Genomic DNA, 24,834 nt, shown 5'->3' on the forward strand with positions numbered 1-24,834 from the left:
ATGGCTCTGTTAAATGAAAACTATACTATTTCTCAACAGACGTTAGCAAGGAAGAGCTGTAAGAAACCATTTCCAAAAGACTTTCTAATGCAACTACAATTTACAAAAAGATCCACTACAGAGTAATAAAACTGGAAAACAATATAGCTGTCCTTAGCATCATATATTTGGAGACATCCTGGGCATGGATAAAATTACATGCCCAAAATTTTAAAATTGAAGTGACACACTTACGTAAGAGCAGACTGAATCTTATGCACTGGAACGCCACAGCTCCTGCTGGAGTCAATGGTAAGAAGAACTACTACCTTTTCACATCCTGGGGAGTGCATACCTTGCTACACCTCAGCTAGGGAAAGATGACCTGAGAAAAAAGTTGGCAAACCTTTGTGACAGCATGAACTTCCTCACCATTCAACTTTAATATATCACTCTGTCTGAAGTCTCTGGCATTCAAAGGAACTCTTCCAATTCCCTGAATTCCCATCTTCTCTACCTCTCCTGTCCTCCACATCACAGCAAAGTGAGAGCTGCCTAACTAAGAAAGGACAACCTGACAAGTTAAGAAAAATCATATATTTATGTTTTGCTTTACCATTTTAACCCAATATACCTAAAATACTGTATTTCTGTTGTCCAATAAATATTATACTGTTTTGAAAATGCTGTTGTGTGTCATTGCAAAACAGCTGCTGTTTGCATAGCTCCCAAATGGCTGTATCCAAGAGGTGCCCAAACTCCTCTGGACTTTCTGAAGGCCTGGTGAGGAAGGTGCTGAAGTCAGGGAACCAGTCTTGGAGTAGGAGGTCTCCTGTAAAAAGTGGAGGCACAGGATCTATCACTAAGAACACACTTACAGAAAGACTACACAGAACTCAACAACTCATGTTTAAAGCTGGGATTGGTCCCATAGAAGGGAACAAGCCCCATCCATCTGTAATCAATTAAGTTATTCAGACAAGGAGAGGAAACAAAGTGCCAGCATGGTGGGGAACAATAAGTAATCCTGGGATCAATAAAAGAGTTTGCCTCTGGGGACAGCGTGGGGAGGACCACTTGGGAAGACATAGTTGGAGCTGCCATTGGTTGATTTTGCTGGGATTGTATTTAATACTGTCTAGAGCCCAGGAAGAGCAGATTAATGATTTGGCTTGGGACTGTTCTCAAAGGAGTCTTCAAAAGAGGAGGCTGTAGAGAGCAAAAGTCCCAAGTATAAAAATTCAAAGAGCCTGATAAATCTACAGATAACTCATTTGTGCAGATGCGGATATAAATGTTTGCATCTAGAACCCTGCAAATGTGTGAATATTGGCTTTATACCTGCAGGGGTGGAGGTGGAGATGTAAGATACTACAGACTATTCCAACTGACTGGGAATTGGAGAACCAGTCAGGAATTTGGAACTTTATACTTGTGCCAACAAGCAAGCCCAGCCAGGGCATAACATCAAGAGACATATGAAGATCCTGCTCAGAAATCTGAGAAGGAGAAATTGCTTCAAGTTTCTTCTCTCTTCAGGGTTGCTGCACTGGTGAAAACCCGGCTATAAGTGGGTGCTAGAGAGCATGTGCTTCTGTGATACACAGAAGCGATGAATAGATCAGAATACAATGAATGTACTTCCAGAACTCCAATAGGATGACATTGCAGTATAAGTTCAATATATATAGGTACAACTCCTACTGAAGTCAGAGATGGTTGCCTAAGCTAGCCTTATGTCTTTAATTTTCAGAATGTTTTTCAGCCATCAACAGATTATGTAAATAATCACATTAAACGAAATCACCTTTGGAGAACATCTGCATTCCTCTCTTGAAAGAGGCATGCAAATAAGGGAAACTGAAAATGCAAATAAGGTGCAGATTTAGATATCTAGCAGCTAATCTGCATATTCTTTCAAAAGAAGAGAAGCAGTGTAGACCTGGCTCTTTTGAAAACAGACCCCATTTTCGAAGGAACCTTTATTGCCCCCCTCTTTTTTTTAAAAAAAGGAATAAGGGTTCTTTCAAAAGTGGGATTTATTTTCGAAAGAGCTGTGTCTACACCGCTTTTCTATTTTTGAAAGAACCTCTTTTGAAAGAATATGCAAATGAAGTGCCAGATATATAAATCTGCACCCTCATTTGCATTTTCAATTTCCCCTCATTTGCATGCCTTTTTTGAAAGAGGAATGCTAGTGTAGATGTAGCCTGAAATATCAACTGAAGTTTTGTGCTGAAAAGAGAAAAACAAAAGAAAGGAAAATGATCTACAAAAGTCCTCCAACACGAAGAATGTGTTCCAGACTTAAATTCTGAAGAAATAAACTATGGTTAAAAATTCTATGTTGAAAATAATTTTTTGGGGGGAAAAAGAGGCCCAAGGAGGCACATCTGTAGCACAAAGCATTAAAAGCTGCATAAGCAAGAGGAAAATGATGTAAAATGAACCAATTAAAATCTGTATGTCCAATACAGTTTTATAGCTTCTTTTATCTTCCAGCACTCTTACAAATCAAAAGTACAGATATTAAGTGATTTGCCAAAGGCCATACTAATTGATAAAACTCAGCTGAACCCAGGCAATTCTGATTCCAAGTTACTTATTCCAAAAAGAAACAACAAAAACAAAACAAAAAAAAATCCACATAAAACAAAACATGCTCTTCTCCAAGGTTACAGAGAGCTGCAGATGTTAAAGTCTCCCCAACCCACACTTGAATTTTTTTTTTTTTTTTTTTTTTTTGCTCTAAAGCAAGAGTTTGTCTCTATTACAACAATTAGGTAAATTAGGGACTTTTTAGATCTACTTTTAAAACATTTGGCACTGACTACTATCAAACACAGGAGACCTGCCAATGAATGGGGCTACTACTGTTATGGGGCAATTCTAATGAAACTCTTGGGACTAATCTCTCTGGACTGCCCATCAGTGGAGACTGAATGCACAAGTATCTTCCTAGATTCCTATAGTTTGAACCGCTCCACACCAACTGACCAAACAAACAATTCAAAAGTTCAAGGGATGCATGGTTATTTTCAATTTGCCTACAAAGTTAGGAAATAAATTTGCCAAAAAATTTCACAAGAGCATCGAAAAGAGGCGGCATTGGCGGGAGCTCAGGGGAATGGTAGAGAAGATAAAATATAAACATTTCTATTCTGCTTTAAGTGCCAAAAGGTAAAATGATTGTTTCTCAAACATAGAAATAGTTAGATGAAAATTCATATCATGTCCAAAACTGTATTTTCCTTTCTAACCAATCCTAAGCAATTCCAACCTCACTGTCACAGGACTAAGCAGAACTATATGGCATAAAGAAGACACTATGATATGAAACAACTATCCTGTTCAATAAGCAGTGCCTATTTGAAAGAAAAAAAAAGGAGTCGTATTCAGCTGGCTCCTCACCCTACCCTCCCCACCCAAACCCAAAAAACACTACCACCAAGCATTAAGAATTGAAGGATTGAGCTGGGAACACAGATTTTAAGTGATTAAACATTCAAATTTTGACAAACCTACAATCATCTGGAGCAAGTTATAAACTTATGACAACTGAAAAAGAGAATCCAAATTAACTTTCCCCATAAAACAGAAAACTATTTTTAAAACCCAATATGATCAATTAAAAGTAGAAAAATGATCCCCAAGACTGGAACAAATAATTTTCAAGTGTTACTGCTGCATGCACCATATTTTGTATAAACACGAACGCCTGATAAAGTAGAATTTGAGCTGGCAAAGTTTTTAAATGGTGAATATTCTTGCCATAGTTGATGGAGAAATTATAAATCATAATAGTAGTTGCAATGCAATCATAGTGCGAAAAGTAATTTACCCCAGCAACATATAAAAATCATTGCAGCATAGAGGAATTGTTTACACAGTGGTTCTCAAACTTTTTTTTTCTTTTTGCAGACTACTTGAAAATTGCTGAGGGTCTTGGTACACCACTTAATGCTCTTTCCAAATGTGTTTTTACCATTAGCTGACCTTTGCAAAGCCACACTGGATAAAAAGTGCTATGTAAAACACCTCTTAAGAATTAACTTTTTTGTTCTACAAATAAAAGGACAAAACTCATTTTAATATCTGTCTGTGTGGTGGGAAGGGGGGAGGGTGTCTCTCTCCCGTCACAGCAGCTACAGGGCTCAGGCTGGGATGAAGGGATGTCTCTCCCTGGAAGCTACAGACCTGGAGCTGGGGAAAGTCACCTCTTTCTCTGGCTGACACAGCCCTGCGTATCATATTTTTGCCCCTCATCTCCTCCTCTCATTCCACTGTTCCCACCCCACCTACTCCCTATTTTCACCCAAGGCTACCATCTCACCTTACATTTGCATCTTCTGTAGTGTCCATGTGTCTAATTAGTGGAGCAATGCCTGTGTGCCACTAATTAGGTGGACAGACCCTTCATTCTTGTGTATGTGGCTGCACAGATGCACACCTCAGAAAAAACTACCCAACACACCCTGAATGGAGACTATGGACCACTGGTGGCTCGTGAACCACAATTTGAGAACCTCTAATTTAAAATACAGCTGATTCAGCTACACCAATATCTAGAGATGTGTATGTGGCACCACAATATCAGAATCAGATGGATTCAGGTTTGTGGTTTTGGTGATCATTTGGCTCTATGGCAGGGATTTAAAGGACCTAATTCTCCAAAGCTATTTCCTGTTGATGACTATGTATTTGCCCTTCACTGATGCTGATCAGTAGAAATTCAGTTAAGAAAAAATTGGAAATATAAACGTGAGTTTCTTTCCTATGTTTGAACATAATATTTTTAAGTACATCTCAACTACGCATACAAATGTTACAGCTTATGGACATCCAGTTACTAACCAGACACAAGTATAAGCTCCTTAACTTACTTTGGCACTTAAATGCATAGTTGAATTTGCTTCATTCTTACAAGGCAGAAATTTTGCTTTTATGCACACCTAATATTGAAGATCACAATCTTATTCTGGATATAGTACTGGCTAGAATGATCAAGACAAAGTTGCCCAAACCTATTCTTACAACAAGCATCCATTCTCTCTTAACTTCTCCAGTTATCAGGATTCACATGGAAAATAGTACGAAGAGCATCAAACATCAACCAAAATGGTATCCAAGGAATATCCTTTTTCTAGAAGAGAAGAAGAAATATTTGTTCCTTGTTTTTAAATAACTCTGCAGTAGGAAAAGCAAAACTGGAAAGTTTAGGACTAAGAGAGTGTTGTTTTTAGTTATGCTGTTTCCTGGTCTAGTGTTTCTTCTAGCACTTTAGTTCCTGAAGTATCATCATCATTTGAATAATTTCCTGAATCTCGATTGCTTTGTTTAGAGTGTTTGTAGTCATCAGTTTGATTTGTTTCTTCTACAACAATACTCTCAATTATACAACAATTTTCTGTCGCCTCTTCTGAAGTTGACAGATATGGAATATTGAAAGGTTGTCTTCCAAAGAACTGGAGATAAGGGAGAATGGAAGAAGAGAAGAAAAACAAAACTGTTAGTTATAAGCTTAAATAGCTTGGTTAAAGCAGCTGCTTTGCAATCTTCTTCCCATTATATTCTGTGGTATGATGATGCTCTACTTTTAGCATAAAACTTGTTTTTAGGAATTAACTTAGATACAAAGAGTGCTTTGGTATGTAAATACAGGTGAGTATTATAAAATGTCTGTGTGTCTTCAAATTCGTGTAAATGGTAGATTCTTGATAACGTAAAGTCTTTAAATCATGATTTTAGGACTTCAGTAATTTAGCTAGAGAATGGGTCCATTACAGAAATGGGTGGTGAGGTTCTGTGGCCTGCAATGTGCAGGTCAGGCTAGATGATCATGATGGTTCCTTCTGGCCTTACAAGTCTATTGAGTCAATATGGCCACAAATAAATTTCTAATATTTTTATTGTACTAGTAAGCATTAGCCACTTACACAGTATGCTCAGCAAAATACAAAACACACATTATTATACCAACACCACAGTTACATACTTTACGATGCAGAAAAATAACTTCACTTATTTGGGGACAGGAAAATTATGGTCATAAGTAGGTGGGTACATTTTTGGTTTTAAACTGCCATGGATTAGCATTCACAGGTTTTTGCAATGGGAGAGAGAAGGTTCTGAGGACAATTTTGAAAGACAGTGGATGCTGGATTACAGAAAATTCCATCCAGCCTCATGCAGTACTTCAAACAGTGAACTGTTAACTTTATCCTAGACTCAAATGTTTAAAATCCCTTCCTCTGAAGGGGATACCTGAAATTTTGCCTTACAATTCAGTTTACAGATGATTTAATAATAGATATATTGTTTAACTTACAACTTGACTGATACCAAAGTTTCTGAAGCACTACGTACTGCATATGTTAAGGACATCACTGAGGCAGAAGGATACTGGGAATCAGGTACTCTGTCCAAGTAACATGCTGCCTTGCCAATATAAGAATGGTCTCATAGGCAATTGGAAAAGTACTGTGAAAGCTGGTTCTTGCTACACTTTAGCATTTGAATGCCCTGAACCAGAATGTCTACTTGAACATGTATAAACTGATTACAGTTTATAGGAACTTTCACCTAACTAGGGTGCTTCCAGATTCGTTTTGGTCAATAATCAGGGTCATCGGTGAAAATAATAAAGGTCATGAGTTCAGCTACTTCTCAAATTCCTCTGTAATTTCACAGTACAGTTAACTGTCGGGTTGACAAAACAACGGTAGTGGAGATATTACAAGGTAATTGCAGGGAGGCTGTGATACTGTCATCCTTACTTCTGCAATGCGGGTGGCGATGCTGCCTTCAGAACTGGGTGTTTAGGGAGCAACTGCTGCTTTCCTCACATCTGGTTCTGAAAGCAGTGTAGATGTTATGGTGGCAATAGCATGACCCCCTAAAATAATCTTACATCTCTCCTGGGACCCCACCTTTTGGGTCAGGATACCCAATTTGAGAAACATTGAGCTTCCCTGTAAAATCTGTATTGTACAGGGAAAAGTACACAGAAAACCAGATTTCAGTCTATGGCATGTTTTTTTACAGCCATAAATTTGGTAACGCTCATGCGGGAAATACTTAAGGGTAAGTGGTGCTTATGATTTGGAAGGAAAAGAAGAGCTTCCTTTTGTTCCATACATGCAGTCCTTAACAGTGACTCATGAACCTCACCTACTCCTTGTTTCATTCATTTACTGCAGCTTCAGTGGCCACAGAGTTATGGTTTGGGTTTAATGGGAGTGCCATTGGCACCCCATCCTTACAAGATATTTGTGTTCCATTGTTTCTGATGTTACAAGTGGATAGTGAGAGGATGTAAACACATTTCTTTCATCAAAACAGTTCCAGGACTGGGTAAATGGTGAAGTCAAAGAATTTAATCTCACCAACCCTGAAAGGGGAAAAAGGTTACTTGTAATGGGAATTTGAGATGGACTCTGCATATTCACATCCATAGGATATACTGACCGTGGATGTTCTTGGGGTTGTGCCAAGATGCTTGGGTGCCCCTCCTAAACTTCACATCAGCATTTGAGCATGTTCTAAGAGCAAGACTATAAAAAGGGACATGGTCCTGCCTGTCTCCTTCCACTGCTAGAGAGTACGGAATTAACTAGGACCCCACAGAAGGGGGAAGGTGGGCAAAGAATATGACTACATAGTATTCATATAGAAGAACTTTAGTTACAAGTAACCAGCATTCATTTTTAATTTGAGTTTCCAGTACACAGTCCTCCTCATGAGATGGTTAAATACTGCGTGCTATACTAAAGATGGAGGCACACGGTGTCCTAATTAAATAAAGCTTGAAATACTACTCTCAAACTGACCATCAGATCTAGATGCCAAACGTAAACCATGATGGTTAGTGGAAATGAGACATGAACTCCAAATGGCAGCTTTCATATTTCAGTAAGAGTAACATGCCTAAATTACCACACAGGGACCAGCCCCTCTAGCTGAAAGAGTTATGAGACCAGCAGGAGGAGAGGGAAGAGATCTTAACTCTACTTTATATGCTGTCTAGTGATTTAAACAACGACTATGCAGAAACAGCTCAACCCCCTAAAGTTTCCAGTATGGGAAATGAACAATTGGTGAAAAACCTAACTTCTTTAGTACAATCCGGATAACAATAAAACTACTACTTAATGATAATCTATGCTCACCCTTACGAGCATGAGATCCAGGGAAGATAAACAGTGTACTCACATGAAAATCTGAAATTACTTTAGGGATAAACTTTGCCCGAGGTCTAGGTACAATCTTGTTATTGGGGTTGGGGGAGAGAAAAAAAAGAGGGTTTATTATCAAAACATGCGGTTCCATAATTCTTCTAGAAAGGATGTAACTCCTATTTTAAATTTGTGTTATGGAGAGAGGGTTGAATGGGGGAAGATAGTGTTAATTTTAAGTTTAGATCCCATGGAGGAACTGGAGTTCCTATTGGCAGATACAATTCAATAAAACCTTTTAACAATCATATGAAAAAAACTGATTTCTCTTCAAAAGGTAAACGAAAAATTGCTATTACTGCCAAGTGGATTAATTGAGGAAACAGAAACTCAGATTTTAAGTGTAATAAGAGTCTAAATTTAGGGCTGTTGATTAATTGCTGTTAACTTACCCAATTAAGTCAACTGATTAAAATTAATTGCAATTAATTGCACTGTTAAATAATACAACACTGATTAAAATTTATTGTGTGTTTTGAATTTTTCCTAGATTTCTAAATATATTGATTTCTATTACAATACAAATTGTACAATGCTTATCTACTCTTTTTGATTACAAATATTTGTACCGTAAAAATGGTAAATAGTATCTTTCTGTTCATCTCACACAAATACTATAGTGCGAAAGATTTATCATAAAAGTGCAATTTATAAATGTAGTTTTTTTCGTTACATAATGAATTCAAAACCAAAACAATTGAGCCTACAATTGTTGTCAGTCCTACTTGTTGTTCAGCCCGTTGCTAAGACAACCACATTGACTTACATTGCCTGCTTCTAATTTACCTCATCTGAAAGTGAGAGCAGGTGTTCACATGACACTTCTGTAGCCATGGCTGCAAGTATTTACACGCCAGATATATTAAATGTTCACATGCCTTTTAATGCTTCAGCCACCATAGGATAGAATAGACACTATTCTTTTAGAACAATGACTGATATATATTACATGATGATATTCTAGTATTCTTTGATCCTTACCTCTATGTTTGAAGGGGGTTTGCATGATGGAAAAAATGCATATCTGATCCGCCTAGATATATAATATACACTGAAAATAAAAAGTGATGCCAAAGAGGAAAAGGCAATCAAGCCAATTACAAAGGCTAAAAATATAGTCGCAATTGAAGTTTTACCTTAAAAAAAAAAAAAAAAAAAGTTTAATTAGGTTTCGTGAAATATTCTATTACCAAGATTTCTAGATTTAATGATCATATACAAAGACTACATTATAAAAGCTTCATATTTACAGTATTTTACTTCTTGAAAGCATTATATGAACATGAATAAATCTTCTTAGCATCTCAACAGCTTATAGCATTTTACTGAAACAGAGGTTCACAGAAACAGCCACTGTGGGTCACAGCCAGGATCCACCTAGTCTACTTCCCTGCCTGATAGTGGCCAGTACAGATTCTTCAGAGTAAAATGCAGGCAGATGCGGGATAATCTGCTGCTGGTACAGGCGATTAATAGCTGAGATTGCTCTAACCTTTGAAGCATGAAGATTAATATCCTTTCCAAAATTTATCAGCAACAACTTTGGATATTCTTAATATCCAATCCCTTTTGGAAGCTGTTTAAATTCTAGCCTGCAATGAGTTTCTGTGACAACAAACCCCACCATACTTTAGTTTCCACGTTAGAGACACAAACATATTTTAAGAAAAACAAAATCACCTACTGAAGAAATACAACACTTAAAAATAAGTGTACGTGCACATGGAAATGGGTGTCAGAGTCTCACAGTTCTAGGTATCCCAAACACCTTGTCACAAGATCATATTCTGCTGTCTTTAATCAGGGTATTGTTTTCTCTCTAAGGCTTCGTCTTCTTACGTGCCTCAATTCTGCAAAGCTCTGCAGTAGCATGTTCATAAATTTAAGTAGGTACATAGACCATTAAAATAACTCGCAGGCCCCGCCCCTTTGTGGCAGTTACCAAGCGGGGAGCTTGTTGGCAGCTCCAGCCCCAAGGATCTGGTCAGGGCCAGGGGAACCCCGGGAGACCCAGGGCCAGAAGCCAGCCGGGACACAGAGGTCTGCCGGCAGCTCCAGCCCTAGGGACAGGCTGGGTCTGGAGGAAGCCTAGCAACTCTATGACCAGCAGCTGGCCAGGACGTTGAGCCCCGCCAGCAACTCCAACTATGGAAACTGAGCCGGGGGGAACTTGCTCAGGGCACAGAGCACTGCCAGCAGCTCCAGCCGTGGGGATCCGGCTGGGGATGGGGGAACCACAGCAGCCCCAGGGCTGGGAGCCAACAGGGGCGCACAGCTTCACTGGCAACTCCAGCTCTGGGGATGCAGTCAGGGCTGGGAGAACCCAGGCAGCCCCAGCCCTGGGGACATGGTCAGGACCAGGGGAACCCCAGAAGCCCTGGGGAGGGGAGCTGGCAGCTCCAGCCCCGGGGACTTGGGGGAACCCCGACAGCCCTGGGGCCAGAAGTTGGCAGGGGCGCGGAGCTCCGCCAGCAGCTCCAGTCCTGGGGACCTGGGCGAGGTGGGATGGACACATGGACAGACTTCTCTCTTTTTATAATAGTATGGACTGGTGCCAGAATGCTCATCACTTTGGAAGATCAAGTGGATTTTTGACAGGCAACAAGTGGATTTATGGAGTAAGATCCTACGTGTTTTAGTAAGAAATTGAGGGTGGAAGAATCCAGTTCTTAATTCCAAGTTCTGTAAGCATCAAAGAATAAGCAATCTTTTGACGAACCTTGGATTTACTACAAGGGTTTCATGCATTCTACTCTGGGACACACTCTTCCATCATTTTTCTCTCCTTCATCAGCTAGCTGCATTCTGAACATACATTCAAAGGCTACAAACATTAGTATTCTTCATACTATCTGTAGATAATCAAGACAATGCAGCCCACACTTTCCACTTCCAGATAAATAATGTAAAAACAAAACAATCTAACGGGGTATTATGTGCAAGACCAATGAAGCAATTTCTTTTTATGGAGCGTTGATAAGGCTTTACTTGGATCCTGACAACAGATGTAGGCTCTGTACTGCAGGGCGGAAAGAAATCCACAAAAGTTCAAAGAATAGTACGGTAAACAAGAATAAAAGGTATGTCATACAACAATAAAAGGAATTAAATACATATTGATTTAAAAAAAAAAAAAAGACCATATCTGGGGATTATAAATGCTAATATGTAATAAGTAAGATTTAGGTCAGAGATGGAGGAACGTAGAGTTTCTGTCTTAAAACTGAGAATTTAATCTGAATGTATGAAAACACTTCTCGACATAAGGTTAGTTAGAAATTCTACAAGCATCATAACTGGAGGTCCATACAGGACAAAAATAATCCCTGTGCCAGCCACCTGTATATGGATGGGATTTCACTCAGTATACACTTTGCCCCCTTTTTACCCATACAGTATCTTTTGTCCCACTCTATTCCAAGAGTTGCTTTAAGACTCAATGCAATAAACTTGAAAGTATCATTTAAAATACAATTCACACTAGTCTAATTTAATCTTAATTTGCATTTACTTGTATTTTCATGGAATACCTCATATAAGTAGGGTAAATTAAATTATGCTGATTTTAATGTCACATACACCACAGATACTTCAAAGTTAACAATATATGTGGAAGCATATCTTTCCAGGGATAACTCAATATTTTAGATTTAGGCATTTATTGCAGCCTAAATTATAAAAATTTCTGAACTGAGTTTCAATATATCCCAAATATATTTGGGCTCTTCATACCTTTGAGTGTTTTAAGACATATCACATCACTAAAATGACCATCTTTTTGGTATAATGGTGAAAAAGCTTGCACTTTCAAGCAGTATAAAGTCAAGGGTGTCAAGTCAGTGATTGTGAAAAATAACTGTTGTTCTTCTTTGATGTTCTCCTGAAAGAAAAATAAGAAATGCAAGTTTAAAAAAAGTGCAATATAGATTAAACTGTATTAACATTGTTGGCAATGCATTACTGAAAAAAATATTTGTATAATATTGGACAGCATTCATTCAAATTAAAATTTTGAATTTCAAAACCACATTTAGTATTAGTCTGCAGCTTGACCATTTTCGCTATTTTGAAAAGGTACTTGTAATAGTACACTTTAAATTTTGTGCTGTAAATATAACAGATTTCCTGGCATGTGTAAATAATTTGTTCTGATACGTTTTCAGATGTGCATTTTTAGTGTTTTCTTGTAAAACAAAGTTAAAGAGTTTATTAAACAAGTTTAAAAAGTCACATCAAAATGTCAACTATGAATTCATAAATGCAGAGAAATTAGCTCTAATCTTAGCTCTGAGTTAACTAGAAATGTCACACAAACTTGTATGTGAAATAATTCAACTAGAACTACAGTAGACCCCTGACTTACGCATAGGTTGCGTTCCTTGGTAACCACGTCTAAGTCAAATTTCACGTAAGTTGGGACCAGGTGGGGGATGGGCCTACCTGCCTCTGGATCCCCCAGTCCTGGCTGCACCTGGCTCCCTGCTCCTGTGAACAGTGGGGAGCCCAGAGCAAGGCACAGCAGCGCTGGTCAGTTTCCTGGCTCCCGGGAATGGAGACTGATTCCTGATTCCAAGCTCCCACCACTCATGATTTAGACTTGCATTATTGCAAGAAACACGTAAGTCAAAATTGTGTAAGTCAAGGGTCTACTGTATGTCAGCTTTCTTGTCCCTTTTTGGAGCAATCAATATAAGAGTTACAGCCCCCCCTCTTTTTTTTCCCCCCTCCAGAGTGGTCATAAAACTACCAATACAGAATTTCAGAAAGAGATTACTTAATTTTTATTCCAAGAGCTTGATCCTTCATCAGTGATGTCAATGGGAGCTTTACTACTGACTCCAAGGTGCACAGAGTCCTAAATAAATTGCTTCCAGAGAGCCACTCAGTCACTACTCAAGAAGTGATCCATCAGCAGCCATGCATGTAAGATTCCTAAAATGACTGTGCAGAGGTAACATCATGAAGGATAGCTACTATCAACCAAGCAATATTACTATCTTTTTGCTTACTTTATTATGTGAACTCTTGCTGAGATGTGTATGTTTTATGTGAGCTTTGCAGCATATACAAAGCTGTTTGTGAAATTAAATTTTAAGGGGGAAAGGTTTTTGTGTAACATTATTATACCTCTTTAATTAAAAGAAGTTTGAAAAAGATTTTCTACCTCAGCATCTGAAGAATTTTTCCAGTATAGAACTCGGTAAGATAAGTCATAAAGTTCACTCATGGACTTATTTTCAGACTCTCCTGGAGAAGTGAGCTTGATACGAAGTGAATCCTCAGTAGAGTTCACTGTTACGCTTGGAGGGCCAATTTCATCTTAAAACATTGCACACACAAAGTTAAAAATCTGTTAGCTAAAATATGTAAATAAAAATGTGATTAAACCCATAAGCACAAAGGTTGTCAGATTTATGGCTACAAATCTGGCTTTTACTTCTACCTTTAAAAAAATACACAAGGGAGATGAGAAAGGCACAATGATGAAAGCATTTAACCTAATGTTCCAGCATGACTATTGTATTTGTTGTTTTTGAGCTTTCAGTCACACTGTGAATGCTCTGAAGTTGTGAAATGCAGTATTTGACATTCTAATTTAATAGGGAGAGTTAATGAAAACATGAGAGTATTTTCATTCACATTGTTAGCACAAAAAGCCTGCATCAGCCACCAGATGGCGCGGTTAATCTCAGTTATTTTTTTCCTGTGCATTCTTTGAAGAAAGGCTGTATTATTGTTAGTTTCTGAGGTAAAGTATGTATTGTGTTGGAGGAGCTGTTGCAAACCCTCCTGCTGTTTGCACTGTCTTATTTCCTCTGGCTGAAGTCAACAGTTGGCACAGAGCTTCTTCCTGAAAACCACACTGATCTATAGTCCATGATTTCTGAAAGGGAGTTACATGCATGTTATTTGTGACCACCATTGTTCAAAGACTGGTGTATATAGCATAAAACAAACAAGTTGAACTAATATACCCAGACTCCATACCACCAATTTCTTCTCTAACGGGAAGCCTACATGAAAGCCCTCACATCTCCCACCCAGCAACAATTACAAACACTATGGGCAGTCTTTGTGCTGTTTAAACTGATCATGAAACAGTTCATTTTTTATACCCCCCGAGGCAAAAGTCAGCAAAGGTGCATTATGGAATTTCAGCCTTCAGTGAAAAGGTAAGAAATACCAAATCTTAGAGTAATGTTTTCTCAGCCTTCTCAAGCTGAAACTCCCTTACTCAAAGTAAAAAATAAACGTGGTTTGTTTTGCTAAAAAAAAAACCACATTAATTTGTGTGCTGATCAGTTGACAAAATAGAGGACATTGAAAAGTAAGGATTGCAAGAAGTATGAGAGCAAGATTTCCAGTGCCTTTCATAACTCTCTCTCCCTAGCTGACTTTCATAGCTTCCCTGGGAGTTGTAAACCACTAGTTAGGAAATACAACTTTAGAGCCTAAACTAGCGTACATGTCAGGATCAGATCTATAAGAAAAGTCCTTCTCCTGCATTTCCAGCACTCCACAACTGACTGGTTTTCCAGTTTTCCTCTCTCTCTGACACATTAGGAACTGACCCTGTATCCAAGGCAAATGCCAGATTAGAGGGACTCCTGGTAGGAGCTTGTATGTTAAGTCTTATATAGTAACATTAATAATGTAGTAATAGTGAGTGAATGAGTAAAGTTAAGGTATGCAAAAGCTGCAGAAGATGCTCTGTATCTCAGTTTTAATTAATTTGCTATGTCCAAGCCAGGTATGAAATCCTGGCTCCACCGAAATAAATGGAAAAATTTTCACTGGCTTCAGTGGTGGCACTTGCAGGATGGAAATTTCTGAGGCAGGCCAAGGTTTGTGCTAAAGACCCCCTGTCCACTGGGGCTGGTGGTTGGTGATCCCAGGCTGTCCTTGGAGTCTGTCCCTGGCTCCAGCTTGGCCATGTCCACGACCATGGCCGGGGGTGACGCTTCTTTGGGGCTGAGGAGGCGGTCAAGTTCTTTGATGTACGGGCAGCTGGTGGGTGCTGCCTCTGAGTCCGGCTGCGTTCCTGGCCTTGCAGTATCCCCGCCGGAGCCCCTTCAGCTTGAAATATACCTGGTCCACGGCGCAGGTGGGGTGGCCCTGGCTGGGGAGTGCCTTCGACAGCCACTCAAAAGCGGACGCATTCCTCCGCTGGACCCCTGTCTGGTGCAGGACCTCCTCATCCTCCCAAAAGGAGAAGAGGTCTTGGAGTTCGGCCTCTATCCAGGAGGGAGCCCTTGTTTGCCCAGGGCCTGACTGGGCTTGTGGGGAGGTCCTTCTAGGTGTCTCCATGAGGCTCCTACGGGAAGCAGGCACCTGGGGTGCTGGCCCTGGGTCCAGGGAGCATGATCATTTCCCTCAGCAGTCTCTTGATGAAGCGTGAAGCTTGGCAATGTGTGCTCCCTGCTACCAGCATGCTCTCAGCTTTCTGGCTAGGGGTTTGTGGGAGCTTGTGTCTTTAAATGCAGCTGGACACAGGAGCCATAGAGCTCCGCTTGCACCAGCAGCGGCGTCTCCACCCACCAGCTGATTGGACGACTCCCTTTCTCAAAACAGCCGTCCGCAGAGTTTCTACACTCTCTCTCTCTCTTTCCAAAGGGGTGCTCCTCCTACCACGGGAACAGAGAGGACTGACTTTGAAGGACCGGCACCGCTCTTTCAAAGTTCATTTCGAAAGGGTGTGGATTGTGTGTAGACACTCCACGGAGAATTTAGAAAGGGACAATTCTTTCAAAATTCCTTTTGAAAGTATTTGTGAGTGTAGATGAGGTCCCAATGTTTTTACACAGAAACTATTCACAGAAGTGAGAGAGCAATTAAAGATGAAAATGAATACACTGAATCCAGATGCAAATGATGTATAAACCAACTGAGAAATGAAGAATGGTGAAGAAAATACATCTACTTACTCACTATACAAGGATCCACTTTTATTTCATTAGACCAACGTGATTTATTATATCCATTCATAGCTTGTACACGGAGAAAATAAGTTCCAAAAGGGACTATGGCTGATGAGAAGTCACACTGTGCAGTACTGATGTTTTCACATCCAGATACAGTGATCCATTTATTTGAGTCGTCTTCAGGAAGACTCCTTAAATGTCCACTAGAATAAATGACAATTTGTGATCAGTATGAACTCTCTGCTCTAAATCAAACTGCATATTTTTTTCATTTAATTTACAATTGAATATGGCCATTGCTGATCATAGTTTCACAGCAAAAATATAGAATGAATGTGTGAACTCATGTAAAAAGATTTCTTCAAAATCCAAAGCTGTATCATACCATTCTCTCAACTATTCTGCTGACATACTCCAAGAATTCCATCAGAACGCTTTTCTATGGAATGCTCATTCTTAATTACAATGAAGAGTAGGGAAAAATATTAAATGCAACATTTTCAATGAAAATATGAACACTGATTAAGAAATTTAAATTTAGATGAGGGCAGCAACATCAGTACACTCACTGCACATACACCACATATTTTAAAATACACTTTTACAGCCTAATGATTAATAGCATTTGAAAAAATCTCAGCATACGCCTAATGTGGGCATGCTAAATTTCTTTGAAGACTAACATTTGCATTTTCTGATTTTTCACATGGTTAAGTTCTCAGCTACAATTCACCAATTTCCTTGATAGTACAATGGATTAGGAAATGTGAGTGTTTGCTTTATAGGATTAGTACCAGGTACACATTTTAGAAACCTAGATTGCAGGTGCTCAAAACTTCAGAGAGAAATTGAGTGCTGTGAAGGTCTATGATCAAAAACACTTATTATTCTTATAAAGCACCACATAGGTGACTGGATGATGTACATACTACCTCAATGAGAACACTGAGATACTTTTCTGAATATACTTCAGTTTCTGGAATACAGAAGTCCCTTGAGTTATGCAAGGGTTGTGTTCCCACATACCCTCACATAACTCGAACTTTGCGGAAGTCAGGGGCCGCTTTTTTCCCGGGCAGAACACATGTTCAGCAGCTGGGGAAGCAGAACGAGCATCTGGAGCTTCTTTTGAAAGGTAGGACCTGGGGTTGGGGTGGGGGGCAGTTGTGCAGGGTTAAGCCTGGCAGTGGGCTGGGGCTGTGGGAATGGTGAAGTGGATTAAGCCTGGGGTGGGTTAGAGCTGCTGAGAGGTTGGGATGGTGGAGTTGAGCAGGGGCTCTGCGGGAGGTGTAGCCAGAGCCCTGCGCAGGTCGAGGGAGGGGGGACCTGGGGTGGAGGGTGTTGAACTGGGGCTGTATGGGGCCGGGGGGCGGGCGGGATTTTGAGTTGCACATTTTGCAGGATTAATTATACTTAGGTTCAGAGGCCTAATCAAGGGCAATTTTGAATGGCCAAGTTTAAAACCTGCTTAGGAAGCAAAGCTTTAAAAACAATGTAACTTACCTGAGACACTGTACTATAAAGCTCACATTTTGATCATATTGATTATCCCAGGTTAGAAGAAACTTCATGTTCAAAGCATGAACTTTCACATTCACTGGATGAAGTAGCACATTCAGTGCTAAAATGCAAAGAAAAAAAATCACCAGTTATCATCAAGAAGTCTTAATTCACATACACTTATTTCCCCCACCCCACAGTAAAAAAATCTGAAAAGCATAATTTTAAATAAGTGTTTGAATAAAACAATATTCTTTGATTTGCCATCATAACAGTGGCCACACACAGCTGATTAAATCACAGGGGTACGTAGGTCTCAAAGAGTTCTGCAGGAAAATACCTGTTTTTAAATCAATATAGGATTATCAGACAGCCCAAAATATTAACGTAGGGAAAATATGTAGATAAATCAGTGCCAGTGAGAATCTGGCTGGAATAATGTATGAATACAAATTTACAAGTTACATATTCTGGAAGATCTGCAAGTAAAGAACACTATGGTGCAAGTGATGTTCTCTTCACAGAGTTAACTCAAATACTGGGCATTTTACATAGTGAAAAACTTAACACAAGTAAAGATCAGGAACAACAGACAATTCACTTCAAGCAAAATGTAAGTTGAAACTGAGATTAGCAATAAATATATTCTATATTACCATCTAAGTAGTAATTTGAGATACCAACCTTGCTTGACCTCTGTGACAACCAACAGAAATAACATACTTTGAACATACAATCATGAATTTCATTGTCAATTAATGAAACAGAGTAAGAAACCCCACACCAAACCAGTTTAAGACAGTATAATAAAAGGAATTTTTCTAAAGAGGTCAAAAAATTAAGAAAGGCAGAACTTGGTCTGTACTTGGACTGGCTACCAGTAAGGAATTTTTTTTTACATAATATTTGGAGGGATAGCACTGAACCAATATTCAACAGTGGTATTATGGGGCACTCTAGTGAAACTACATAAAACCAAATCCAGCCCCTTGCAGTCTTTAAAAGATTCACATACTTTTTTGAATGATGCTCTTTATTGGTACATCTAGCAGACCTCTTTAAAACCAGACAAGCTTCCAGGCAAAATTTATAAGCTGCAAAATATATCATTTAGAGTTGAACCATACCATGGCAATTTATGCAAGAAGAGAAAGGTTAATCTATTCAAATTCCAAATTAGATAACTGTATTAGAAACTCTTCTTATGAAGACAGATCACTAAATATTATTTCCTGGTCTCTTCTCTCTCACCAGAATGAAAGCTGCATTTATCAATACAAATTAAGTTTCATTTGTTCAGTAAGCTCTAGCTCAGATGTTGCATATTTCCTGAAAGTTCCATTGAACTAGGGTATTAGCATTAAGAGGATTCTTTTTTAAAAGAGAAAAGAATCACTTTTTTCTTTGACGTAGCAGAGTTGGTTACTGTTTTACTCCTGTTTTAACTGTTTATTTTGTAGTGCATTAAAATTATTTATTTTGGTTTCATCAGTTACTCGACACTTTTAAAATACATGTTTCAAGGACAAACCAGCTACTGGAAAAGAGGAGGGAATATTCTCTGGGGAAATTAATCCCACAACTATCTCTTAAAGGATTTTGGCTACCTCTTCTGAACCACCTGGAAGCAATTACACTCTGACTTGATTGTGGACCAGATGGACCACTACTTTAATTCAGTGCTGAAATTCCTATGTTCTTACATAAACAATATGAAAGTGTAAAATTATTCCAATGTGTGTTTTAGAAAAATAAATCATTTGGATAAAAGGATAAATACACTTTGCAAAAGAGTTCATGAACTGCAAGTAAATGCATTATAATTTCTGGAGCTTTAGAACAAAAAAAGTTAGGGACTGCACAAACCTTTAGCAAATTATCTTGGCAAAATCATGCATTTCAACGAAACCAATTCAGCTTTTCCACATACGCACAACAATACCTTACAGGAAGTGATCAAAGATTTATCCACAATCAAAGTTACTAATACAGGAATATTTGCTTTTGCACATACGAACACAACAGAACCAGGATAACTTAAGTGTAATGGTGGACACTGCTAACATTTGGATAACCAAAAAGCCTCCGTAGATGCTGGAAGATATTGAGCTGTCCATAACAAGGAGTTTGGATAACTGACGTTCAAATCATCAAGGTTACAGGGAAATCAGTTGACAAGCTGCTAATGTTGCACAATTCTACTATTTTGGCGCAATGGTTTTCAGACCTGTCAAGTTCTAAGATTTGATTATTGTGTTGAAAATAAATTATTCCTTACCTCTATCTGCAGTTTTAATACAGTGCACTGGACTGAAGGAACCAACTTTTCTTTCACGAGTTAGGCGTGCTCGAACCTTCAAACAGTAAGTAGTTGCAGGGGCCAGATCATAAATTTTCTCTCTGCGATTAACAGTTTTGATTTTTGGCTATAATACACAAACAGTTGTAAATAACATTAAGGGAGCTGTTCTTCCCTCAAACAGCCTCAACTTGGACAAAAAGTATTACTGTCGTAATGAATTATTTTTCTCCCACAGCACATACGACATTCGGATACACTCAGATGTTAAGGATACAGTAATATTTCATTCACATTACAGGAGCCCGTCACTATTTGCGAAGTATAGCAATTTTGCAGACGGCTCCTGCCTCCAAGCTCTGCCCCTTACTGCCATCACCTTATCCTACCCCCCACTATGCCCCTTCCCCTGGCCTTGGGGACAGAATGGTGGTGGTGGTGGGGAGGATGGACATGGCCACAGGGGCCCTGTTGTGGGGCAGTAGCAGCTGTCACATGCCCCCCAAAGGACAGGTGTTACCTGGGGCCATGGGTTGGGCAGTGGAGGCTGCAGGAGTCACCTTCTCCCCGCACTCAGCATATAGGCAGCAGGAGGAGCAGCCTGCTCCCCCGCAGCTGTGCTGTGCCACACTGCCCACCCAGTCTGCTGCACTCTGCTTCTCTGCAGGTGTGGGGGGGGACCCAGAGATACACTCTGCTTCCCACTGCTGTGGAGAAGTGAGAAGCAGTGGACCATCAGGGCAGCACGGTGCAGTACGTCAGGTTAGAGCAGACTGCCACTCCTGCCTCCCATGTGGCGAGTGCCAGGACTGGGGAGAGAAGGCAACCCCTGCTATGTACCCGGGCCCTTGCTCCCAAGTAATCTCTGGGCAGTGTTCCGGGGTGGGGGGGTGGGGCAGGGCATTAGCAGAAAGGGCAGATCGGGGTGGGGTGGGGAGGAGAGGTTGTGATACTAAACTGGTCAAGATAGTTGAGACTACAGCAGGCTGTGAAGAGCTTCAAAAGGGTCCCACAAAACTAGGTATTAGACAACAAAACGACAAGTGAATTTTAATGTTGATAAATGCGAAGTATTGCACATTGGAAAACAATATTCCTAACTATACAAACAAAATGGAGACTAATTTAGCCATTACCACTTGAGAGACTGTAGACTTTTTCCCCACAACAGGGCCTTGACAGAATTCTCCAGGCATGCAACAAGGGTGCCTATTACCATCTTTCCTGTTCTTGATCTCAATAGACTGGATTATGACAACTGATGGCCATCAATGGAGCATTCAATGGACACTTTTCAAACAGCTAGAGGACACTGATTTTGCTGATGATGTTGCCGTCCTTTCACTCCGACATGAAAGCATGGAAGAAAAGGTTGCAACACTAGACAAAACCGCCTCAATTACTGGACTAAACATCAACAAGGGAAAGACCAAGAGAGTGAGGATCAACCAGTCCAACACCACCTTCATCACACTGGGAGACGATGACCTGGAAGATATAGAACAGTTCACCTACTTGGGGACTACTATGGGCAGAGAGAGAGGAACAGACAAGCATAATCAGTGCCAGAACAGGGAGAACAACTGCTGCAGTCACGACTCTTTGTCCCATATGGAGAGTAGTAGGCATCCTTCAGTCTGCATAGACTATGGATCGCGCCCTTTAAAGTTTCAATTGAGGACTTCATTTACAGCGTCTATTGTGACTATAAAGACCCACACGAGAGTGACAGTCCTTGCTGCATCTCTTGCAGATGTGGTGGGTGGCTGGCAAGTCCTTATTGTGCTTTCTGTGCGCTCGCTTCTCCTCTGCTAGCTGTCTGATCCTCATCTCGCCCTTCTGAAGGCCCTTGTGTAATCCCTGCCTCCATCTGCTGCAGTCGTCTGCTATATCTTCCCAGTTGTCCAGCTCGATGTCTACCTCTCTGAGGTCTCTCTTGCAGACATCTTTGTAGCGCAACTGGGGGCGTCCGGGAGGTCTTTTTGCCAGAGGCTAGCTCACCATACAGGATGTCTTTTGGAATCCTTCCATCATTCATCCTGTGGACGTGGCCAAGCCAGCGGAGTCGACGCTGCCTGAGGAGGGTGTGCATGGTTGGGATTGCAGCTTGCTCGAGGACGGCGGTGTTGGTCACTCTGTCCTTCCATGATATTCCAAGGATGCGCCTGAGGCAGCGCAAGTGGAAGACGTTCAGCCTCTTTTCCTGGCAGGCATACAGGGTCCAAGTCTCGCTGCCATAAAGGAGGGTGCTGAGGATGCAGGCTCTGTAGACTTGCATTTTGGTGTGAGTGTACAGCTTGTTGTTATTCCACACTCTCTTGCTGAGTCTGGACGGAGTTGTGGCCGCTTTTCCTATCCTCCTGTTTAGCTCAGTGTCCAACGACAGGGTGTCAGTGATGGTGGACCCGAGGTAAACGAACACGTGGATAACCTCTAACGTATAGTTGTCAATGCTGATTGATGGGGATTCAGCAACATCCTGACCGAGTACGTTTGTCTTCTTTAGGCTGATGGTAAGCCCAAAGTCCTTGCACGCTTTGGAGAACCGATCCAGCAGTTTTTGAAGCTGGTCTTCTGTGTGAGACACTACAGCAGCATCATCTGCGAACAGCATGTCTCTGATGAGGACTTCTCGCACCTTAGACTTAGCTTTCAGCCTTGCAAGGTTAAACAATTTCCCATCAGATCTTGTGTGCAGCAAGATGCCCTCTGTTGAAGATCCAAAGGCATGCTTCAGGAGGAGTGCGAAGAAGATCCCAAACAATGTCGGAGCAAGCACGCATCCTTGTTTGACGCCGCTCCTGATTCTGAAAGCATCCAATAATGCGCCGTCATATTGGATGGTTCCTCTCATGTCTTCGTGGAACGACTGGATCATCTTGAGTAACCGTGGAGGACAGCCTATCTTGTGGAGCAGTTTGAACAGAGCATCCCTGCTGACCAAGTCAAAGGCCTCGGTCAGGTCGATGAAGGCTATGTAGAGTGGCTTTCTCTGCTCCCTGCACTTCTCCTGCAGCTGCCTTAGAGAGAAGACCATGTCAACGGTAGACCTCTCTGCGTGGAATCCACACTGCGATTCGGGGTACGCCCTCTCAGCAATCTTCTGGCGTCTGCCAAGGATGACGTGAGCGAACAGTTTACCAGTGACGCTTAGGAGGGAGATTCCACGGTAGTTGTTGCAGTCGCTTCTGTCTCCTTTGTTCTTATACAACGTTACAATATTAGCGTCCCACATATCCTGTGGAACCTCACCCTCTTTCCAGCACAGGCACAGTAGCTCATGTAGGGGTTCCAGGAGTGTGTCCACGGCACATTTGATTACCTCTGGTGGTATACCATCCTGACCAGGGGCCTTTCCTGCTGCAATGCTGTCGATGGCTCTCTTCAGTTCATCCACAGTCGGTTCTTGATCCAGTTCGTCCATTACTGGTAGGAGCTCAACGGCATCAAGGGCTGCGTCAACCACAACGTTCTCGCGTGAGTACAGCTCAGAGTAGTGCTCAACCCAGCGCTCCATCTGTTTGGCTTTGTCAGCAATGACTTCACCAGATTTGGATTTCAGAGGTGCCATCTTGTTCTGGGTGGGTCCTAATGCCTTCTTCATATCCTCGTACATTCCTCTGAGATTACCAAAGTCGGCACAGGTCTGGATGCTGCTGCATAGCTGGAGCCAGTGGTTGTTGGCACAGCGCCTGGCTGTCTGCTGTACTGTTCTTCTGGCCTCTCTAAGGGCTTGCTGGGTACTCTGGCTCGGTGAGCGTTTGTACTCCAGGAGTGCAGCACGCTTCTTTTCAATGACTGGAATCATCTCATCAGAGTTAGCCTCGAACCAGTCATTCGTGTTTCTAGCTCTTCCTCCAAACACCGACAAGGCCGTATTGTAAACTGCATCCCTCAGATGTTGCCATTTGGATGTCGCATCAGCGCCCCAGGGCCGCTGCGCAGATTTTCCTGGAGGGTCTCTCTGAACTTTTCAGCTTTCCCCAAGTTTGCCATCTTTCTGGCATCAATGCAGGGCCTTCCAGCAGGTTTAGAGCGGTACAGCTTCTTGGGTCTCAGCGTGAGCTTGGAGCAAACTAGCGAGTGATCTGTATCACAGTCAGCACTATGATAGCTGTACACACACAATATCTGTGAAGATGAAACACCACATCTTCAACACAAATGTGAAGAGTTTGCTCTTGTATGGATGCGAGACCTGGTGTACTAAAAAGTCTTCAAACCACCAGCTACAAATGTTCATAACCAGATCCCCGAGGTACATCCTTCACATGACATGGCAAGACTTTGTCACAAATAAACAGCTTTGGAACAAAACAGGTCAACAAACATTTGACATTCAAATCAAGAGAAGAAAGTGGGAGTGGCTAGGCCACACGCTGAGAAAAACCACCATCTAGTATAGTCTGTCTAGCTCTCCAACGGAACCCATAAGGAAAAGGCCGAAGAGGAAGATCTCAGACAACGTGAAGATCTACTGAGATTGAAGGACAACAACTGGAGTAGTCCTGAGGCAGTGAGAAGTTTTGTCCTGAGGCAGACTGAAGTCAAGAATACTTATAGATGACCTATGCTCCACCTGGAGCACAAGATTTTAAGTCAAGTGACTCAAGAGAGAGCTCTTGGAGTCATTTTAGATAGTTCTCCAAAAAACACTCAATGGGCAGCTGTCAAAAAAACAAATAATGTTAGGAATCATTAAGAAAGGATACAGAATAAGACACAGAATATTTTACTGCCTCTGTATAAATCCAGGGTATGCCCAAGTCTTGAATACTGCATAAGCATTTGGTGGTCTCAGCAAAAAAAGAGATATCTTGGTATTGGAAAAGCATCAGAAAAGGGCAACAAAATGATTAGGGGTTTGGAATTGGTGCCATATGAAAAGAGATTAAAAAGA

The 24,834-nt window shown here is 40.9% G+C and overlaps 1 protein-coding gene across 1 annotated transcript in view; it reads right to left on the reverse strand.

Annotated features, from left to right (window-relative positions):
• Window positions 1–1,973: 1,973 nt before the first annotated feature.
• IFNAR1 (interferon alpha and beta receptor subunit 1) overlaps window positions 1,974–24,834 on the reverse strand; it is a 55,601-nt gene continuing 32,740 nt past the window's right edge. The window contains exons 5-11 of the mRNA XM_074996817.1: window positions 19,914–20,061; window positions 17,639–17,756; window positions 16,139–16,338; window positions 13,378–13,532; window positions 11,946–12,093; window positions 9,195–9,349; window positions 1,974–5,444 (exon numbers count right to left, since the gene is read on the reverse strand). Coding sequence (XP_074852918.1) covers window positions 5,223–5,444; window positions 9,195–9,349; window positions 11,946–12,093; window positions 13,378–13,532; window positions 16,139–16,338; window positions 17,639–17,756; window positions 19,914–20,061 — 1,146 coding nt within the window. The 3' untranslated portion in view covers window positions 1,974–5,222. The remainder of the gene's footprint in view (window positions 5,445–9,194; window positions 9,350–11,945; window positions 12,094–13,377; window positions 13,533–16,138; window positions 16,339–17,638; window positions 17,757–19,913; window positions 20,062–24,834) is intronic.

Source organism: Carettochelys insculpta, chromosome 1, assembly GCF_033958435.1.
Source record: "Carettochelys insculpta isolate YL-2023 chromosome 1, ASM3395843v1, whole genome shotgun sequence".
Lineage (NCBI taxonomy): Eukaryota > Metazoa > Chordata > Testudines > Carettochelyidae > Carettochelys > Carettochelys insculpta.